Raw genomic sequence first — 17557 nt, 5'->3', positions numbered from 1 at the left:
ATGAGTCCAGAAAGCTTCTGGCCGGATTGCGGACCCATCCAAGTGGATCCTCTTTATTTCGCTTTGTCAAATCACCCTATCAAAGCCATGGGAGAAAAACAAAGTCAAAGATGAGCTGATTTCCGCTTTCTGGCAGGCTGACCATGGCTACATAGATACCCCGTATATACTGGTTCTTACCGTTATCAATGCCCCTCATTTGCTCCCAGCCTAGACTATATCCCCATCATTTCTCTTCTATCCAACACCATGTGAAACCCCGGTCTCAGACCCAAATCATTGGGCGGCAGTCTTTGTTCCACCATGTGTGCAGCCTTCCGGTCTCCCCCCCTAAACGTCATGCCTCGATCAGGGATTCCCTTCCTAGACAATTGAATACAGTAAGATGATTGATCTATCAGTTGCGGTCGCATAAGTACACCAGGCCCACCAGCCATTCACCGTGTTTTACTTCATTGCCAACTCAAGGCTGCATGGCCATCCTTGCCGCGCCGTCTTGTCCTGTGAGTGAATGAGCAGCAGGCTGTGCTCCCAGCAACTCGATGTGGGGTGTGTTAGCAGCACCTACTAATTTACAAGCGCTCATCCCCACACCCCAAAACCTTCGCTCTGCCTTCATCCTCCCTGCAGCCTCACAGCGTGTCTATCTAGGTTGTGAGCTGTTGTGAAAGATAACTTATTTGGTGAGAAAAGCATCTGCCATGTCGTCGGGAGGTCAGCGGGGTCGTGGTAGAGGAGATCGGGGCAAAGGCGGAGACCGTGGTCGGGGCCGCGGCGGTGCTCCCAGAGGTGGAGGTGCAGGCCGAGGCTCGACCACTGAGCTCCCTATCCGTCCCGGTCCCAGTGATGGCGGTTTTAGAGGTCGGGGAGGAAGAGGTGATGGTGGTGGTGGGAGGGGATATGATAGAGGGCGAGGAAGAGGCGATGGGTTTCGTGGTGGCCGCGGAGGTCGGGGAGGAGGGCGAGGCGGTTCTGATCAAGGCCCGTCGGTATACTCGTGAGTAGCGTCCCCACGCGTTTGGCTGCATTGCACGCCAATCTAACTTTTGATGGCTACCTTAGTCCGGGTGGACCGGTCCCTACCCCCAGTCCCCAGGTCGAGAAAACTGAAAACGCTATCGGAGCAGCGGTGCTTGCGAAGAAGCAGAAGAAAGCTGCGGAGTGGCCGCTGCGGCCTGGTTTTGGCACCCAGGGACGGCCTGTCACGCTCTACGCAAACTATTTTGAGCTAAAGTCGGTGGGGAAGCAGCTATACCGCTACCACATCGATATCTCAGGTGACGCAGCTGGGAGAAAGCCTACCGGCAAGAAAGCCCGTCACATCGTGCGATTGTTGCTTGAAGAACATTTGGCTCAGTTCCGTAGCAGTGTTGTTACCGACTATGTATCCACGCTTATTGCAAACCAGAAGATCCTGATCGAAAAGGAGGCCGCCGAATATGATGTTCGCTATCGGGATGAATATGAGGACGAGTACCCCGAGGATCCTAAGGTCTACCGGGTGAGGTGCCAATATACAGGCACCCTCAACCCATCCGACCTCCTGAACTATCTCACATCTTCTGATGCTGCTGCCATGTTTGCATCCAAGGCCGACGTTATACAGGCCATGAATATCATCCTGGGCTTTCAACCCAAGAGTGATCCCACCATCGCTTCTGTCGGTGCCAATAAGCACTATGCTATCTGTGGAGGTCGTGAGGAGAAATATTCTCTCGGTGACGGGCTGGAGGCTCTCCGGGGCTTCTTTGTCAGTGTTCGTGCCGCAACTTCGCGTCTTTTGATAAATGTGCAGGTCAAGTACGTTGCCTGCTACCAAGAAGGCCCGCTGGCGCACATCTTCGGGTTGTATGAGCCATTCCGCCCTCGCGAGCTCAACAACTTGCGTCGGTTCATTCGCACCTTGAGGGTTCAGGTGATTCACATCAAGAAGACTAACAAGAAAGGCCAAGCTATTCCACGGTTCAAGCGCATTGCTGGTGTTGCAATTCCGAGAGACGGTGCCTCGCAGCCAATGCCTCCCAAAGTGCCAAGACTTGGTGCAGGCCCTAAAGAGGTGGAATTCTTCCTTGACGCTCCAGGTCAACAGCCGTCGGCATCACAGCAGACTTCTCGCTCGAAGAAAGGAAAGAAGCCCGTCAAGGCGGGACCTCAGCCGGCTGGCAAGTATATCAGTGTTGCTGAATTCTTCCTTCAAAGTCAGTGCTCCCCCGGCCTATCCTGATGTTGCGTCATTTAACATTGTCATCTGCAGATTACAATATCCAATGCGACCCAAAGATGCCCGTTGTGAACGTTGGGACGAGGGAGAACCCTAGCTATCTCCCCGTTGAAGTGTGTGAGGTCGTGCCTGGTCAGCAGGCTAACACCAAGCTTACACCTAACCAAACGCGGAACATGCTAAACTTTGCTGTGCGAGGCCCGCCGCAGAATGCTCAATCAATTGTGGCGCAAGGGACAGAAGTGTTGGGTCTGGGAGCGTCACCAAATCCCACCCTCGTGAGTATCTCTCCAAAGCTGTTGTGAGTGCTTTGTTAACGTCTGTGTTCAGGTGGACTTCGGCATCCAAAATGATCCGAGGCTAATAACCGTACCTGGACGAGTACTACCGGCGCCTAGCGTTCTGTACAGGGACGAGAGCAAGCCGAGTCAAAAGCAAATCAAGCCCTTCTCAGGAAGTTGGAACATGAGATCGATCCGGTTTTCAACGCCCACGAAGCTGCCTTCTTGGACTTGGCTTGCCTTGGACTACGAAGGCGCGAGATATCCGGCTATCAAGCCCGAAGACTTGAGCGCCAACCTCAAAGGCTTTACGGATAAGTTGAACGAGATCGGCGTGAATGCCAGCCCACCAAGGCCTGGGCAAACTCTACTTTTGACAAGGAGGGGATATGATGAGGAGATCAGGGAGTATAATACAAAGGCCATCGACAGAGCCGTTGCCGAGCTCATTGAGAAGCACAAGCCCATGCTCATACTGACGGTCCTTCCGAGCAACGACGCTGATATCTATAACATTGTTAAGAGGGCCTGCGATTTGACGCACGGCGTCCGCAATATCAACGTCGTTGCCGACAAATTCAGAAAGCCTAATAATGATCAGTATTGGGCAAACGTCGGGCTCAAGTTCAACCTCAAGCTGGGGGGCAACAACCAGCTGATTGATCCTAAAGAGCTAGGCCTCATTGGACAAAACAAGACCATGCTCGTCGGGGTGGATGTGACTCATCCTTCCCCTGGATCCTCCTCCTCCGCCCCTAGTGTTGCTGGCATGGTTGCCTCTATCGATTCGACTCTCGGTCAATGGCCCGCGGAACTCCGCATCCAAAAGCCCCGAGAAGAGATGGTCGCCGAACTCGACACCATGCTGAAGGCTCATCTCCGACGCTGGGTTCGTAACCGGAAGACCTATCCGGAGAACATCATCGTTTACCGCGATGGAGTCTCCGAAGGCCAGTACGAGCTCGTGGTGCAGCGCGAACTCCCTCTCCTCAAAGAAGCATGCAAGGAAGTATATCCCGCCACCGACACCTCCAAAGGCCTCCCTCGTATCTCAATCGTGGTCGTAGGAAAACGTCATCACACGCGCTTCTACCCAACCAAGCTAGAGGACGCCGACAAATTTGGCAACCCGGAAAACGGCACCGTCGTCGACCGCGGCGTCACCGAAGCCCGCAACTGGGAGTTCTACCTGCAGGCTCACACTGCCCTGAAGGGTACCGCTCGCCCGGCCCACTACTTCACCGTCTGGGACGAGGTCTTCTGCCGAGAGAAGGCCATGCCCCCATACGAAAACGCCGCAGATATCCTCGAAGGCCTCACCCACCGGCTCTGCTACCTCTTCGGCAGAGCCACTAAGGCCGTCAGCATCTGCCCGCCCGCCTATTACGCCGACCTGGTTTGCACCAGAGCTCGTTGCTACCTTAGCAAAGTCTTCGACGAAACCCCGACCGGAAGTGTCATCACGGGCACTGACCCTGGCTCTTCTGCTCGGGAGTTCCTGAACGTCAAGATCCATCCGAATGTTAGCGACACTATGTTCTACATCTAGGATTGTGAGAAGATGTTCGGATGGTGGACGTTGCTTATGAGAACTACTACTCATGATATTTGGATAGTTGCTGATTCGAGATAAACCATGCCTCTTTGCCACGTGGATGATTGATGATCTATCTAACCCGCATTTCATTGTTTTTTCCTTCATGAGATACGGATGGGGATAATGAAGACTTCTACACTATTTAGTTTTGTTTTATCTTGAGTTACTACTATCTGATGTTTTGAGTGAACCACCCCCAGATTTTTTTTTTTTTTTTTTTTTTTTTTTTTTTGACCCACAAAAAAATACCTTTCTTACATACTGGCCCTTTTGGGGAGATATTTTGATTTTTGTTATTTTACTTTACTATTTTTTTTTTTTTTTTTTTTTTTTTGAGGATGCATGCATGTAGTACATATCATATGTGACGGTTGTATGTACCCAGAATGAGCCAAATATGAAATACATCGTCACATTATGTTGATTGAACTACACATGAAAGATAGATTCAGTTTTTAAAAATAGTACTACTAATTCCATCAGGGAGAACTACTACTATGCTATTAGTCGCTGAACCTGCCAATCAATCAAGAGGATGGTATTTCATTTATCTGGGCATACAGAATGTGCCGACTACTGGTATTTGACAAACAATGCGTGATGTAAAATGATAATGAACCAAAGCAACCAAGGACATAACAAAGAGAATAAAAACTGGCGGTGGAAAAATTCTTACAAGAAGCGAAAAAAGACACATCAAGTAAGCAATAAGACAAAATCATATTGAACTGTAGGTAAACAAAATACACAGCTAGAAACTGGACGTGAATCGAAAAACACAACAAGAACAGAACATGTGGTTTATCATAGATCCGTGCATGCGTTGACTCTGCTATCGTTCACGGCGGGTAATAAGTATCATATGCAGGCTTTTTTTGGGTGCGCTCTTCAGTGAAACATGATGTGGAAGACTTGTCGTCGCTCTATGAAAATTTAGTACTTGAGTAAGGAGCGGAGGCCCAATGTTCAGTGAATTCTGATAGACAGGTGGGTGTAGACGTTCAGCTCATAGAATGATCGGAATACATCATTCAGTTCTCTCCCATGTCCCAGCTACGCTGGTTGAGATGACGGATGGCGCGACGCTGAGGAGGTGCCGCCTTCTCCGGCGACTGCTCGGGGTCATCCCACGACGACTGCATGTTCTTGAGAGCCTTCTGGCGATCCCCGCCAACAGGCTTCACGTTCTCACTGCTGACCTTGCTGCTCTGGGGCGACTCGGCGGTGATGTTCCAGTGGGTCTCGTAGTCCTTCTTGCGGTTGGGGCCGTTGTTGACAACAGACAGAGGGGCGTTCTCGCCAGCGGCTTCCTCTTCTTCGTCTTGGAATAGGTGGTTCTTATAGAGGCTCAATCCCTTGTTCTGGAAGGAACTGATGATACGAGGGGCGTTCTTGTCCTCGGCGGGGTCGTCTGTCAGGACGAAGTGGGTTTCGGCGTCGCGACGGGGACGGTGCACCGGGGGATGGGCCGGGGGCGAAGTGAGGTCCGGCTCATCATCGCTCCAGCCAAAGTGACGGATTTGCTCTCCACGAAGCGGACGCTTGGGCTTCTCGGGCGTGACAAAATCATCAAAGTCCCAGTGAGGCGCCTGGCGCGACACAGGACGGCTGGGCTTTTCCTTGATCTCCCTCTCACTGTTGTCCCCACCGAGCTCAAAGTGATCATATCGCTTCGGGTTGGCCCGATAGGCAATCTGCTCGTGACCACCTTCCGCAGCGACGGTTTCATCATCGTCGAAGATACGGGAGCGCTGGAAATTCTTGCTGGCACCAGCTTTGGGAGCGATCCTACTCCGGGACGGCGTGTCGGGAATATCGGCGTCTTCGTGGAAGATTTCCTTGGGGTCGCGGGGCGGGGGCTTTGCAGATGCAGGAGCACGAGGTGCGCGAACTGGCTCGCTTCGGTCCTTTTCAGGGGAGAGGAGCTCGAAGAGTGACTCAGCGGCGTGAGGATCTTTGATGTGTCTCTTTCCGGGGGAACCCTTCTTGCTACGTTCCTCGTTGCTCTCGGTTGTTGGGGGGAAAGAGGCCGACGTAGGTCCGTCGTCACCTGGGTTGGATGAAATAGCGGACTTGATCAGGCGAATCTGATCCTTGGGTTCGCGAATCGGCCAGCCGCGACTGCGGGATCCGATCACTTCGACTTGTTTCAGTAGCGACGCTTGGTCCCAGTAGATTCGGACATTTTGGATCTGATTCTGCGAATTGAAGCGAACGATATGGACCTGCGCAAAGGAAACAGAACACGGCGTTAGTACAGGGATATAAAGAGACGAGGGAGGTCGTCACAAGGCGCCCGACGTACCGTGGGGAAAGTCGCGACGTGGTCAGCCAGGAAGTTATCGTCCAACGAGGGAAGATAGGCCCCGCCTCCAGATACAAACTCTAGGGTAGTTTCAATGTCCAAGCAGAGGGAGTTGGCGCTCTCAATCACATCCAGAACATTCTCCGACCTGGTCTTGACAATTCTCTGCTGCTTGGTGAGGTGGCTGACCACCGTGGAGGCGCCATCCAGCTTGGTGGTGGTGGTGATATAGATCAAGGACGCATTGGAGGCCAGGGGCGCCGAGGCTGGGTTAGCCAGAAAGCGCTGGTACACGTCTTTCAAAGACATGGTGGATTCGAGTGGATTAATATGTCAAAAACGAATGTGAGGGGGAGAGAGTGTTGGGTTGGGGTAAAGGAAGGACAAAACACGGGCAGAGAGTGAGTAAGTAGTAGGGATGGATGTGGATGTTTGATGACAGGCCGAGGGAAGCTGAGAGAAGGGGAAACCGCCCGTTGCAGATTGGCGCGAACCACGGTTTGGCAGGGAATGGGGGGAGTTTCAGCGCTCGATTAACTTTCAAGCACAGAGTACCGAGTAAACCTGGACTAGGCTAATTGGAACGAATAAATGGATAAATGAATGAATGAATGAATGTGCTGAGGATGTGAGTCTTGAGAGAAGAGGAATGCAGGCAGAAATCAAATCCAAACAGAGGGAGAAATCAATCGCCACGGGGGAGTTTTTGGACTTTTAGTTGTTGTTGTTGTTGTTTATGATTATTATTATTATCATTTATTTTATTTTTATTATAAGGGCCAGATTCACAACTACAAATTTGACTTCTTCCAAGGGGGGTCTGGCGGATTCACCGTGAGCTATTCTTATACCTAACAACAACAACAACTACTACTACTACTACTACTACTACTACTACTACTACCAACTGCACCACCAATTGATTGATTATGAGCCATTCCTCGACTAATATAAGGTCTGGTTTGCCGTCCGGCACAGTAGACTGCTACTGAGAGTGACGATGATCAAATAAAAATCAACATGTGTCTTCAGACTCTGGCTGACCTGAATCTATTCGGGCCCATCACAATCTCGCGAGAAATCTCCCACGACGCTAAGGACTGGGGAAAGTCAAATGAGCCACGCGCACGGCTCCGACGATGGACACACCAGCGTTTCACTAATCGTGATGGGCCACCAACTAACTAGTAAGTACTAAGTAACTAAGTAACTAAAGTAACTCCCCGCGTCTCTCCGGCAACTGCGCTTGGGCTCGGCTGGGTTCTTTATTCGTGCTGCCTGTCTGCATAATTCGGCTCACTGCACTGCACTACACTATGTATACTTGCTTGGCTATGTAAGTAGTAGGGAGTAACCGGAGTCTAGATACTATTAGACTCAGGTCCCAGTACTGGTCGTGGTCTTTCATCTATAAATTAGTTCGTCTTTCTTTATTTTCTTTTAGACCTTCAGTCCGGCAAGCCAAATTCGGAAGTGTCCGCCTTAGATATACACACATATAGCTATCCTCCTCACTGGCCTGGGAGAACCTATGCCCTCCCCCGTCGCGGTTTTTCTTCTCAGGTGCATTTAGTGGCTGGTTTCGCAGCAATCAGTCAGTCCCGTTCGCCTGCGCGGGTTTCTGCAAAGAAAGAGGGCCACGATATCATGCCGGTGGATGATATCCAAGCCCAAGACTCCGGCCTTGGGCGCGCTCTCATCATTCTACCCGTGGGCGCACCTCCTTGCAAGGCAGAATTCTTTCAACATGGTTGTTCTTGTGTGAGAAATTGTAGAGTAAGGAAAGGGTATCAACGATCCTTTCAATAGTCACGCGATATCAATCATTAGGGTAAATGGTGGAGGTTAACGGCACATCACAAAAGGCATTACAATGGTCTGGTTAGGAAAAAGGAAAGTAAAATGTCAGTACATCTGCGTTGAAAAAAACTAATCCCCAGAGAGGTTGGGAAACTCACCCGAGGTAATCTTCCTTGATTGTTCCAATGGCATTGATCGCCGCAACGTCGGGCTTCACACCGAGAATCTTAAGCCGTAAACTGGTCCCCTTCTCGATGACTTGATCCGCATGGTCTGTGTATTGCGGCGGTACTGTGTTCGGTTCCCATTTGATATCGGAAGGAATGTTCTTGCCAACTCGTTAGCATCCGACAAGACTAGGTGATCCAACTCAAACTCGGTCGTCGACATACTTTCCGTGCAATGAAAACAGACAATGGACCGGCCAAAGTAAAGATACCCGTGGGCTTGACAGACGTAACAATCGCATCGACCTACAGGGTTCTGGTCAGAATCAAATGCAGCCCGGTTTCAGTGCGACTCCAAAACGTACGGTCTCTCCGCGGAAGGGCTTCCAGATAATTGCACGATACTTAATCGTATATTCTGCCTGTCCGCTGCCGGGGAGCACCCGTCCTTCGCCAATATCAACCATGTCCATCACACAGATCACGAAATGGTCGCCCGTACAACGTCCCTCTTCCTCCTCGTTTAACCGGTTGATGAGATACTCGCGCATGTTGGGCCCGAAGTAGGACGGGTGCAAGGTGATAACCTTGACCTCTTCTTTAAGGAAAAACATGTTGTAGACTTGTGATGGTCGATAGTATGATACACGATTTTGGTTCAACAGCCGGTGCGGTGGGGGTTTCGGTTTACGCGATAGATCAAGATTCAGCCAGTATCTTACTGTTTCCCGGGGATTGGATGGCGCAGTTCGAATATTTCAAGTGGCCCGTATCGTTAGTCCAGAGTAAGTTGAATCGCTATGAATGAGTGAAGCGAATGAACTAGGTTTGCGACAAATGGACGAGCACTTGCCGCCAATACTTGATGACAAGATATCAACGACTGGGAAGACCAGAAAACTGATTCAGCAAGTCAACAGAAGAAGGGAGCGCGCGTTCAGGATAAAGAGCGCAGAACAGAGCAATTGCAGCAGATAAACCCTGCCTTCAAACAAGATCGGACGAGAAGAAGGGGCAGTCACCCGTTAATTCGACACCAAACTCATAGCGGTCACGGATTTCCGTCTGATCAGCTCGAGCTGGATACTCTCACGTGACTATCTGGAGAGCACCCCCACGACGGTCATTAATTACACAGCCATACGCCGTTACAGAGCCAATAGAGAGTAGCTCCGCGCACTGCCGGTCATGACGAGACGCAGCGTGTAATTAATCACGATATCCTCGGTCCTGCCTTTGTGCAACGAGTTTACCTAGGCCGGGATGACGTCTGCACAAGCATAAAGCCAGGAACAAATCATAGAATGTCCTATCTCTCCACCTGCTGATCGGGTCAGATCAGGCAATATCCCCAGACAAGAAACATAGCAAAAAAAAAGGAGCTGGTCTCACGCTCACCGTTATTCTTTTGTTGCGCCCATCTACGTCGGACTTTCGAGCCATAGCAGTAATAGCATTTCAAGATGGCCTTGAATCTCGAAAAGCAGCTTCTGTTTGTAAGCCTCTACCGCAACACCTATCACTGTGTTTGGCGCAAGATTTCCATGCTAACGAGCCTTGCAGTATGGAGCCTATCACAATAACCCAGTATGCCATACTATTTGCCCCATTTGTGGCTTGCTCTAATGGTCCCGCCCAGGTCAACGTTGCGATACACATCACATGCGTGCCGATACTTTTGTTCACAGGAATTGCTCTGGTACGAAATGCTATTCCCTCAACCCTTCATAGCGATGGACCGCTAACGTGTTATGAATCTACTAGGCGTCGAACACACCGGCTTTCGTGAACCTACCCGATGCGCTGCAGATCCAAAACCTTCCTCCTAATCTCGGAACGATCGCAGCCATCATATACTCCACGTTTTACATCCTCCTCGAACCTGTTGCAGGGGCACTGGTCGCTCCCCTTATACTCGCCGGTGCGGCCTGGGCGAACCATCTACTGGCTACGTATGGCAACAGCGTCAACTACTGGTTTGCTGGAATCCATGTAGTGTCCTGGCTGGCTCAGTTTGTCGGCCATGGTGCCTTTGAGCGCAGAGCTCCGGCCTTGCTGGACAACCTCGTCCAGGCACTTCTTCTGGCACCCCTCTTCGTCTGGATGGAAGTGCTCTTTTTCTTCGGCTACCGTCCGGAGCTGAAGGCCAGATACGATCAGAATGTGGAAAAGCAGATTGCAGCTTTCAAGGCGCAGAAGGGCAAGACTGCCAAATAAGTGCTGCTGTAAAGTTATATGGTAGGATGACCCGATCTCTATTTTTACATGGGAGTTGCATGGCTAGTAGCGGTGATTTTGCTGCGAGTTATGTTGCCATGTCAATGATTCGAATTGAGAGCATTGCTCTTCCTTAGCATTAGTTTTTGGTACCTCTTGGAGTTTTTGAGATTGATGTTTGCAGAGTGCAATGTCTGTCAACGCTACAGTAACAATATCATACTACGTCGGTATTTGAATTTAATCATTAATGAAGAGCGAAATATCCCAAGGGAAGTGAATAAACCAATGTTGATGCAGGCTTGACATTCATGCATCCAAAGTGGATCATGATGTAAGCCCCGGAGGTACGGAGTAGGAACCTGGGCAGTGAGCACTGTAAGGAGGGAAAATGGGGAAGGGGAAATAGGAAAAAGGTCGGGTATGGTTGGTATGTGAATATAAGAGGGGGGTTTTTATTCTGTCATACAACATGCACAGAAGAAGAGGAGAACGAGAGACAAATTACATATAATTAAGAAGGGAAAGTTTGGGACAAGTCTTGGACTTTGACGGGCAGAAGGAGGAGAAAAGAGGAGGTATATGCTGGGTAGCGGTAACATACGAACGAACCAGTTGGTTCGCAGCCATGGGAAGGGCCCATGTCGAGCCGGTGTTTCCCACCGGGACAACCGGTCAAAGCAGTGAGGTGAGTGAGTGCGGTGTCGAGCAGAACGGGGCGGGTTGTTGTTGGCAGGGCCCTGCGGGCGGTTGCTGCGACGAAAATGAACTGAGTAAGCCAGCCAACCAGCAGTATCCGCAGATCCGAGAAAAGGAACAAATGAAAAATGGGATGGCCAGGTGGCCCGGAGAAACAAGCGGTTACCGCTTTCCCTCAACCCCCGTCAATTTTGAAGCAACAATGTTAACAATTCCCTACCATAATAATTTTTTTCATGAAAAGGGTTCAAAGTGTAGGGGAACTAATAATAATAAATTTATGGACTAAAAATAATGTAGTAGTAGATCGGTGGGAAAAAAATAGTAGACAAAAAAGGTGATGGAATACATCACCCGGCAACGAGTTTCTTTGGGGTGGGTGGGTGTCCCGTGAGCGCACTAGGGCGGCTTCGGAGGTTGGTGAGGTCTCGGCAAACTAGGATTAGTGGCAGTCCTGAGAATCCTCCCAACCCCGACGACAAAGCTCTCCTTCCATCCATCCACAATCCTTTCTCCTCTTCCTCCCTCCCCCCAATTACATCTCTCCTTCAGAGAAACCACTCTCCCACTCCTCTGAACCCCCATCACAATGTTCAGAAACGCTTTGCGGCAGTCTAGCCGCACCGTCGCGGCTGCCTCTGCCACTGGCAGGATCGCTTCGGTGAGTCCTATCCCTGTCCAGGTCGACCATACCTTCGCCATCTGGCCGATTCCATCCAAGAAGTCATCTCAATGATGCTTGCCATCGCCTCTCTACACATCGCAATGTTTCCTGCTTCGCTTTTACGCGTTTTGACTGCGTGGTCGTGATGTTGACAAATTTTGCGTACGACTACAGGCTCGCGCGGCTGTTCCCGGCCCCCTCTCTGGCGCCTCCAAGCAGATCCGTTCCTACGCTGCTGAGGCCAAGGCCTCTCCCACTGAGGTCTCTTCCATCCTTGAGCAGAGAATCCGTGGTGTTCAGGAGGAGGCTGGTCTTGCCGAGACTGGACGTGTCCTTTCCGTCGGGTACGTGACGAATTCTCCCTCGGTTGAAAATTTTGGCCGCCGCTTCAATTCCATCGATATCATCGAAATTTTCGAAAATCCGGCCATTGTTTGACGCTCTCCATCGAAATCAATTGAAACTAATATCAAAAATAGTGACGGTATCGCTCGTGTCCATGGCATGACCAACGTCCAGGCTGAGGAGCTGGTCGAGTAGGTGCCCCCGTTTTTTATATATGCCTTGTTAATGTATCAATCCAATTAACAAATCATTAGGTTCGCCTCTGGCGTCAAGGGTATGTGCATGAACCTCGAAGCCGGCCAGGTCGGTGTCGTGCTTTTCGGTTCCGACCGTCTCGTCAAGGAGGGTGAGACTGTCAAGCGTACCGGAGAGATTGTATGTATCTCTTTTTATTCTTTTTTCACGCCCAGATATCAGCAATTTTACTTACAAAATCATCTAGGTCGATGTCCCCGTTGGTCCTGAGATGCTCGGCCGTGTCGTCGACGCTCTCGGTAACCCCATCGATGGCAAGGGTCCCATCCCCACCAAGACCAAGAGCCGTGCTCAGCTCAAGGCCCCTGGTATCCTGCCCCGTCGCTCCGTCAACCAGCCCGTCCAGACTGGTCTGAAGTGTGTCGACTCCATGGTCCCCATCGGCCGTGGTCAGCGTGAGTTGATCATTGGTGACCGTCAGACCGGTAAGACCGCTGTCGCCCTTGATGCCATGCTGAACCAGAAGCGCTGGAACAACACCTCCGACGAGAGCAAGAAGCTTTACTGCATCTACGTTGCCGTCGGTCAGAAGCGTTCCACCGTCGCTCAGCTCGTCAAGACCCTTGAGGAGAACGACGCCATGAAGTACTCCATTGTCGTTGCTGCTACTGCTTCCGAGGCTGCTCCTCTGCAGTACCTTGCTCCCTTCACTGGTTGTGCCATGGGTGAGTGGTTCCGTGACAACGGCCGCCACGCCGTCATCATCTACGATGACCTTTCCAAGCAGGCCGTCGCCTACCGTCAGATGTCCCTGCTGCTCCGTCGTCCCCCTGGTCGTGAGGCCTACCCCGGTGACGTTTTCTACCTCCACTCTCGTCTCCTTGAGCGTGCCGCCAAGATGAACGAGAAGCACGGTGGTGGTTCCCTCACTGCCCTCCCCGTCATTGAGACCCAGGGTGGTGATGTCTCCGCTTACATTCCCACCAACGTTATCTCCATCACTGACGGTCAGATCTTCTTGGAGTCTGAGCTGTTCTACAAGGGTATCCGTCCCGCCATTAACGTCGGTCTGTCCGTCTCCCGTGTCGGTTCCGCTGCCCAGGTCAAGGCCATGAAGCAGGTCGCCGGTTCCCTGAAGCTGTTCTTGGCTCAGTACCGTGAGGTTGCTGCCTTCGCCCAGTTCGGTTCCGATCTCGATGCCTCCACCAAGCAGACCCTCAACCGTGGTGAGCGTCTTACCGAGCTCCTCAAGCAGAAGCAGTACTCCCCCATGGCCGTCTCCGACATGGTTCCCCTGATCTTCGCTGGTGTCAACGGTTTCCTCGACGCCATCCCCGTCGCCAAGATCCTCCAGTGGGAGTCTGACTTCCTTGCTCACCTCAAGAGCAACCACCCCGAGATCCAGGAGACCATCGAGAAGGAGGGCCAGGTCAGCAAGGAGCTCGAGGCTCAGCTCAAGGAGATCATCCCCACCTTCAACAAGTCCTTCAACGCATAGGTGAGCAACACAATGCTCTTGGGCGAATAGCCCGCCATGTACCGAATCAATCCTGACTCTATGTGTATAGACAAGATAGCTTGTACAATTTGAAACCCACTGTTTTATTTTTTTTCTGTTAAACCAGAGCTTCGGGTCGGTCGAGATATTGGATGAGGTGTAGTTTGAAACTATGCGATGATATTTTACTGCCAGATCTATGTAGCTTATGGGACGACGGAGAGCAGGGTAAAGCGGTGGTGCGGAGAAAGGCAAAAAAGATACGATTAATATCCTGTACGTTTAGATCATTTCGCGCGACAAAGGGAACGGAATTGGACGGATTAACTGGTTTGGCGTGTAATACCTTCCAGCTGGTCTCGGCTTATGAAACCTTTGTCTACATATATGCAGCCTGAATATGATTTCCTTTGTTCGATTAAACTTGGTACTCTGACGGCTGCGTATGAAGTAGTCTCTAGTAGTTGGTCTGATAGTCCAGTTGAACTACTAAAACGCTCCAGCTTGGATCTCTGGCGGTCATAGCGGCCAGTCTGGGGTAACTCGACCCAGCACGAACCCATGGCATTAAATGAGGGTCAAGGAGTGGGATATATATAGAAGCCATTGGGGTCTCATTGCCGGGTGGCGCCTTCTGCCCCGGTCGAAGTGGTAGACATAAAACTACTAGGGTAGATGATCTGGGGTTGAAAACTGCAAGCACTACGGGGGTCCATTCGTGTAAATGTCATATAGCCAGCAATCTGATGTCAGAACCATACCATCTGGGGAACCAAGGGACAATCGTCCCAGTAAATTTGCGGGGAATGAATGGATACTGGATGAAGCTGTGCTGCTCGCCGTCTGGAGCCGATGGGATGGGCCGAATGCGGGCATTGCGTTTATCGATAAGCGAGCAGCCTTTTCCGTCCCAAAATTTCGTTTAATGCCCCTCCGCCATAGCCCACCTTGAAAGTAGAGAGTGTACTCCCTCCCATCCCAGTTGCTTCGAATCATTCTTCCCTCCCATTCGCAAAGATGGCTACCACTTCTGACTCGGTCCCGGCCTCTTGCAAGGTCATGCTCTCGAAGCATGTTGCCAATCGCCTGCTTGCGGAGGTCCAGGAGGGCGTCCATACCCTGGAGAAGCCGCCTCACTTGGTGGGATTCCTTGCCAACAACGACCCCGCGGCGTTGATGTATGCCCAGATGACGGAGAAGACGTGTCAGGAAAAGTGAGCATTCTCCCAAATTTTCACTCCCAGTTGCGTCCGTCGTGCCCCTGTGGTTACTGCGTCTGGTGGCCCCTCGGCGCGCATATGACTCAACCCTGCGATGTCGGAGCTCTCCTGGCACGCAGGCAGTATTGTGGGATGTCACTTCGTAGCTAACGTAGTCTTTTTTACCCATTGCACAGTGGCTTCCGCTACTCCCTCCGTGAAGTTGCCCGCGATGATCTCGAGCAAGCTATCCTCGCTGCCAACGCCGACTCCGATGTCAACGGCATCATCGTATACTACCCCATCTTCAACAACCGCCAGGACCAGTACCTGCAGCAGATCGTCGACATAAATAAGGATGTAGAGGGTCTGAGCCACCGTTACATTTTCAACATGTACCAGAACATTCGTTTCCTTGACCCCGAGACCAAGAGACAGAAGTGCATCCTCCCCTGCACCCCCCTCGCTGTCATTAAGATCCTCGAATACCTCAACATCTACAACACGATATTGCCGTACGGTAACCGCCTCTTCGGACACACTATCTGTGTTGTGAACCGCTCTGAGGTGGTTGGTCGCCCTCTCGCTGCTCTGTTGGCCAACGACGGTGCCTGCGTCTACAGTGTCGATATCACCGGCGTTCAGAAGTTCACCCGTGGTGAGGGTCTGAAGAAGGGCAGACACGAGGTTGTCGACCTGGAGGATAAGACCCTGAAGGATGTGGCACCTCTGTGTGATGTTGTCATTTCCGGTGTTCCTGGAGAGAAGTACAAGTTCGATACCAGCCTTCTGAGAGAGGGTGCTGTGTGTGTCAACTTCTCCAGCGAGAAGGTACGTTCCACAACCATTTACAATGATAATACTTTATTTCAAAGGCTAACATAGGGTGTGAACAGAACTTTGGACCTGAGGTCAAGGAGAAGGCCTCCATCTTCGTTCCTTCCATTGGAAAGGTCACCATTGTCGTCCTGATGCGCAACTTGCTGGTAAGCAATTACTTCATATCTTCGCCGAAGCAACTTCATCCACTAACTATGTCCTGCAGAGACTCATCCAGAACAGCCGTATGGATGACGTGAAGCCCGCTGAAGCTACCGAGCGTCCGGGAACCCTGGAAGCCGCTAACTAACCATCCTACACTACGACCAATATTCTCTAAAACGTGCCACGGGAGACGAATCAAGAAGAGCCAGTCATAGATTCCTTTTTACTTCCACTTCTTCTATTGTATCTTTCCACTCAAGCCATATATCATGCGACCCATGCATTTTTGTATAAAAAAGACAAAACCTATGCCTCACTTTGGTCAATTATTCCCTGGTTCTCGCCTCTTGAACCCTTCCACGTGTGGGAAATGAAATGAACATACATGTATCATGTCAATATATTATTCCCTACGTCCATATTACGACCGAATCCCTGAACGACAAGACACACTTTCATTTCTGGAAAGAAAAGAAGACTAATGCAATCAAGGTCAATAAACTCCAATTTCCTTTCCAACCCACTAGATTATCCACAGCCAGCACCCCATATACATTTCACTTCCTCCTCTTAACGTCCTTGCTCTCCTCCTCAACACCTACTAAACTCGCAACACCCCCGGTCTTCTTCTCCGTCTCCTTGGCCGCCAACCCCAGAACCTCAATCTCACCAGCCAGCCAGGCCCTCAAAGGCTCGGGGTGGAATGTCCCATCTGCAGCAAACCACTTAGTGAACGAGGTCTCGATCTCCTTCTCCTGCAGCGTCTTGCCCTGCGCCGACTTATACTGGACCCGCAGCTTGTACAACGGAGAGTGCTTCTGCACGGAGGAACGAATGATGATCTAACATATCGTATTAGCTCACAGCCGAACTAACCCACTTTTCAGTAATATTGGAACGTACCGTTTCACCCGACTTCCGCTTCCCACGGAATACCTCACCTGCCTCAACAGCCCAAACCCAGTACGTGAGAAGCGAGTTCAAGGTAAAGTAAGACAGCACGGCTGCGATAATCCATGGTGAATGTGTCGCCTCCCAGTTAAGCTTGCGTTCAGCGTAGAAGCTGAACCCGGCAATGGCGACGGCAGCGTAGCCCAGGAATAGGTGGACATTGGTCTTGGTGTGGTCTTGGGCGAAGGTGTAGGGTTGAGGGAGGGAGCCGAGGTAGGGAGCTAGGGCGTCATCGGTTGTTGATTTTATGTCTGTTCGATAATATTGTTAGCTATCTCCATGAATGCGGTACATAGAAATGCGAGGGTAGTAGGTATTGCGTCGTGAGTGATAATATGAATGTATGTAGTAATACTGATGTCTATCGCGAACTAACCATTGACCGAGTAAACGGGCACTTTTTGGACTTCTGAGGACGCCATCTGGGAATTTAT

The 17557-nt window shown here is 50.9% G+C and overlaps 7 protein-coding genes across 7 annotated transcripts; 4 read left to right on the top strand and 3 right to left on the bottom strand.

Moving 5' to 3' along the window:
• Positions 1 to 701: 701 nt before the first annotated feature.
• On the top strand, positions 702 to 4051 carry AKAW2_70587A (putative RNA interference and gene silencing protein (Qde2); the record flags this gene model as incomplete). Its single annotated transcript, XM_041683185.1, has 4 exons — positions 702 to 997; positions 1063 to 2198; positions 2255 to 2499; positions 2552 to 4051. 4 exons carry the CDS (start codon positions 702 to 704, stop codon positions 4049 to 4051), a joined length of 3177 nt encoding a protein of 1058 aa, XP_041547471.1.
• A 1079-nt stretch (positions 4052 to 5130) lies between these two features.
• On the bottom strand, positions 5131 to 6713 carry AKAW2_70586S (uncharacterized protein; the record flags this gene model as incomplete). Its single annotated transcript, XM_041683184.1, has 2 exons — positions 5131 to 6324; positions 6405 to 6713. 2 exons carry the CDS (start codon positions 6711 to 6713, stop codon positions 5131 to 5133), a joined length of 1503 nt encoding a protein of 500 aa, XP_041547470.1.
• A 1559-nt stretch (positions 6714 to 8272) lies between these two features.
• RPB7 (DNA-directed RNA polymerase II subunit RPB7) lies at positions 8273 to 8985 on the bottom strand (the record flags this gene model as incomplete). The annotated part of the gene is made up of 4 exons (XM_041683183.1): positions 8273 to 8282; positions 8363 to 8532; positions 8597 to 8677; positions 8737 to 8985. The coding sequence occupies 4 exons, from the start codon at positions 8983 to 8985 to the stop codon at positions 8273 to 8275; spliced, it is 510 nt and encodes a 169-aa protein (XP_041547469.1).
• Positions 8986 to 9834: 849 nt separating this feature from the next.
• AKAW2_70584A (2-hydroxy-palmitic acid dioxygenase MPO1) lies at positions 9835 to 10588 on the top strand (the record flags this gene model as incomplete). The annotated part of the gene is made up of 4 exons (XM_041683182.1): positions 9835 to 9867; positions 9935 to 9958; positions 10011 to 10070; positions 10136 to 10588. The coding sequence occupies 4 exons, from the start codon at positions 9835 to 9837 to the stop codon at positions 10586 to 10588; spliced, it is 570 nt and encodes a 189-aa protein (XP_041547468.1).
• A 1288-nt stretch (positions 10589 to 11876) lies between these two features.
• ATP1 (F1F0 ATP synthase subunit alpha) lies at positions 11877 to 13989 on the top strand (the record flags this gene model as incomplete). The annotated part of the gene is made up of 5 exons (XM_041683181.1): positions 11877 to 11948; positions 12126 to 12295; positions 12431 to 12487; positions 12551 to 12671; positions 12739 to 13989. The coding sequence occupies 5 exons, from the start codon at positions 11877 to 11879 to the stop codon at positions 13987 to 13989; spliced, it is 1671 nt and encodes a 556-aa protein (XP_041547467.1).
• Positions 13990 to 15006: 1017 nt separating this feature from the next.
• Positions 15007 to 16317, top strand: MTD1 (methylenetetrahydrofolate dehydrogenase (NAD(+)); the record flags this gene model as incomplete). Its single annotated transcript, XM_041683180.1, has 4 exons — positions 15007 to 15203; positions 15386 to 16019; positions 16085 to 16174; positions 16234 to 16317. The coding sequence occupies 4 exons, from the start codon at positions 15007 to 15009 to the stop codon at positions 16315 to 16317; spliced, it is 1005 nt and encodes a 334-aa protein (XP_041547466.1).
• A 412-nt stretch (positions 16318 to 16729) lies between these two features.
• On the bottom strand, positions 16730 to 17545 carry AKAW2_70581S (signal peptidase complex subunit 2; the record flags this gene model as incomplete). The annotated part of the gene is made up of 3 exons (XM_041683179.1): positions 16730 to 17014; positions 17076 to 17374; positions 17500 to 17545. The coding sequence occupies 3 exons, from the start codon at positions 17543 to 17545 to the stop codon at positions 16730 to 16732; spliced, it is 630 nt and encodes a 209-aa protein (XP_041547465.1).
• Between the last annotated feature and the right edge of the window lie 12 nt (positions 17546 to 17557).

This window comes from Aspergillus luchuensis, chromosome 7 (genome assembly GCF_016861625.1).
Source record: "Aspergillus luchuensis IFO 4308 DNA, chromosome 7, nearly complete sequence".
Taxonomy (NCBI): Eukaryota; Fungi; Ascomycota; class Eurotiomycetes; order Eurotiales; family Aspergillaceae; genus Aspergillus; species Aspergillus luchuensis.
Note: the sequence above shows the minus strand (reverse complement) of the source record. Positions and strands in the feature narration are given on the sequence as shown.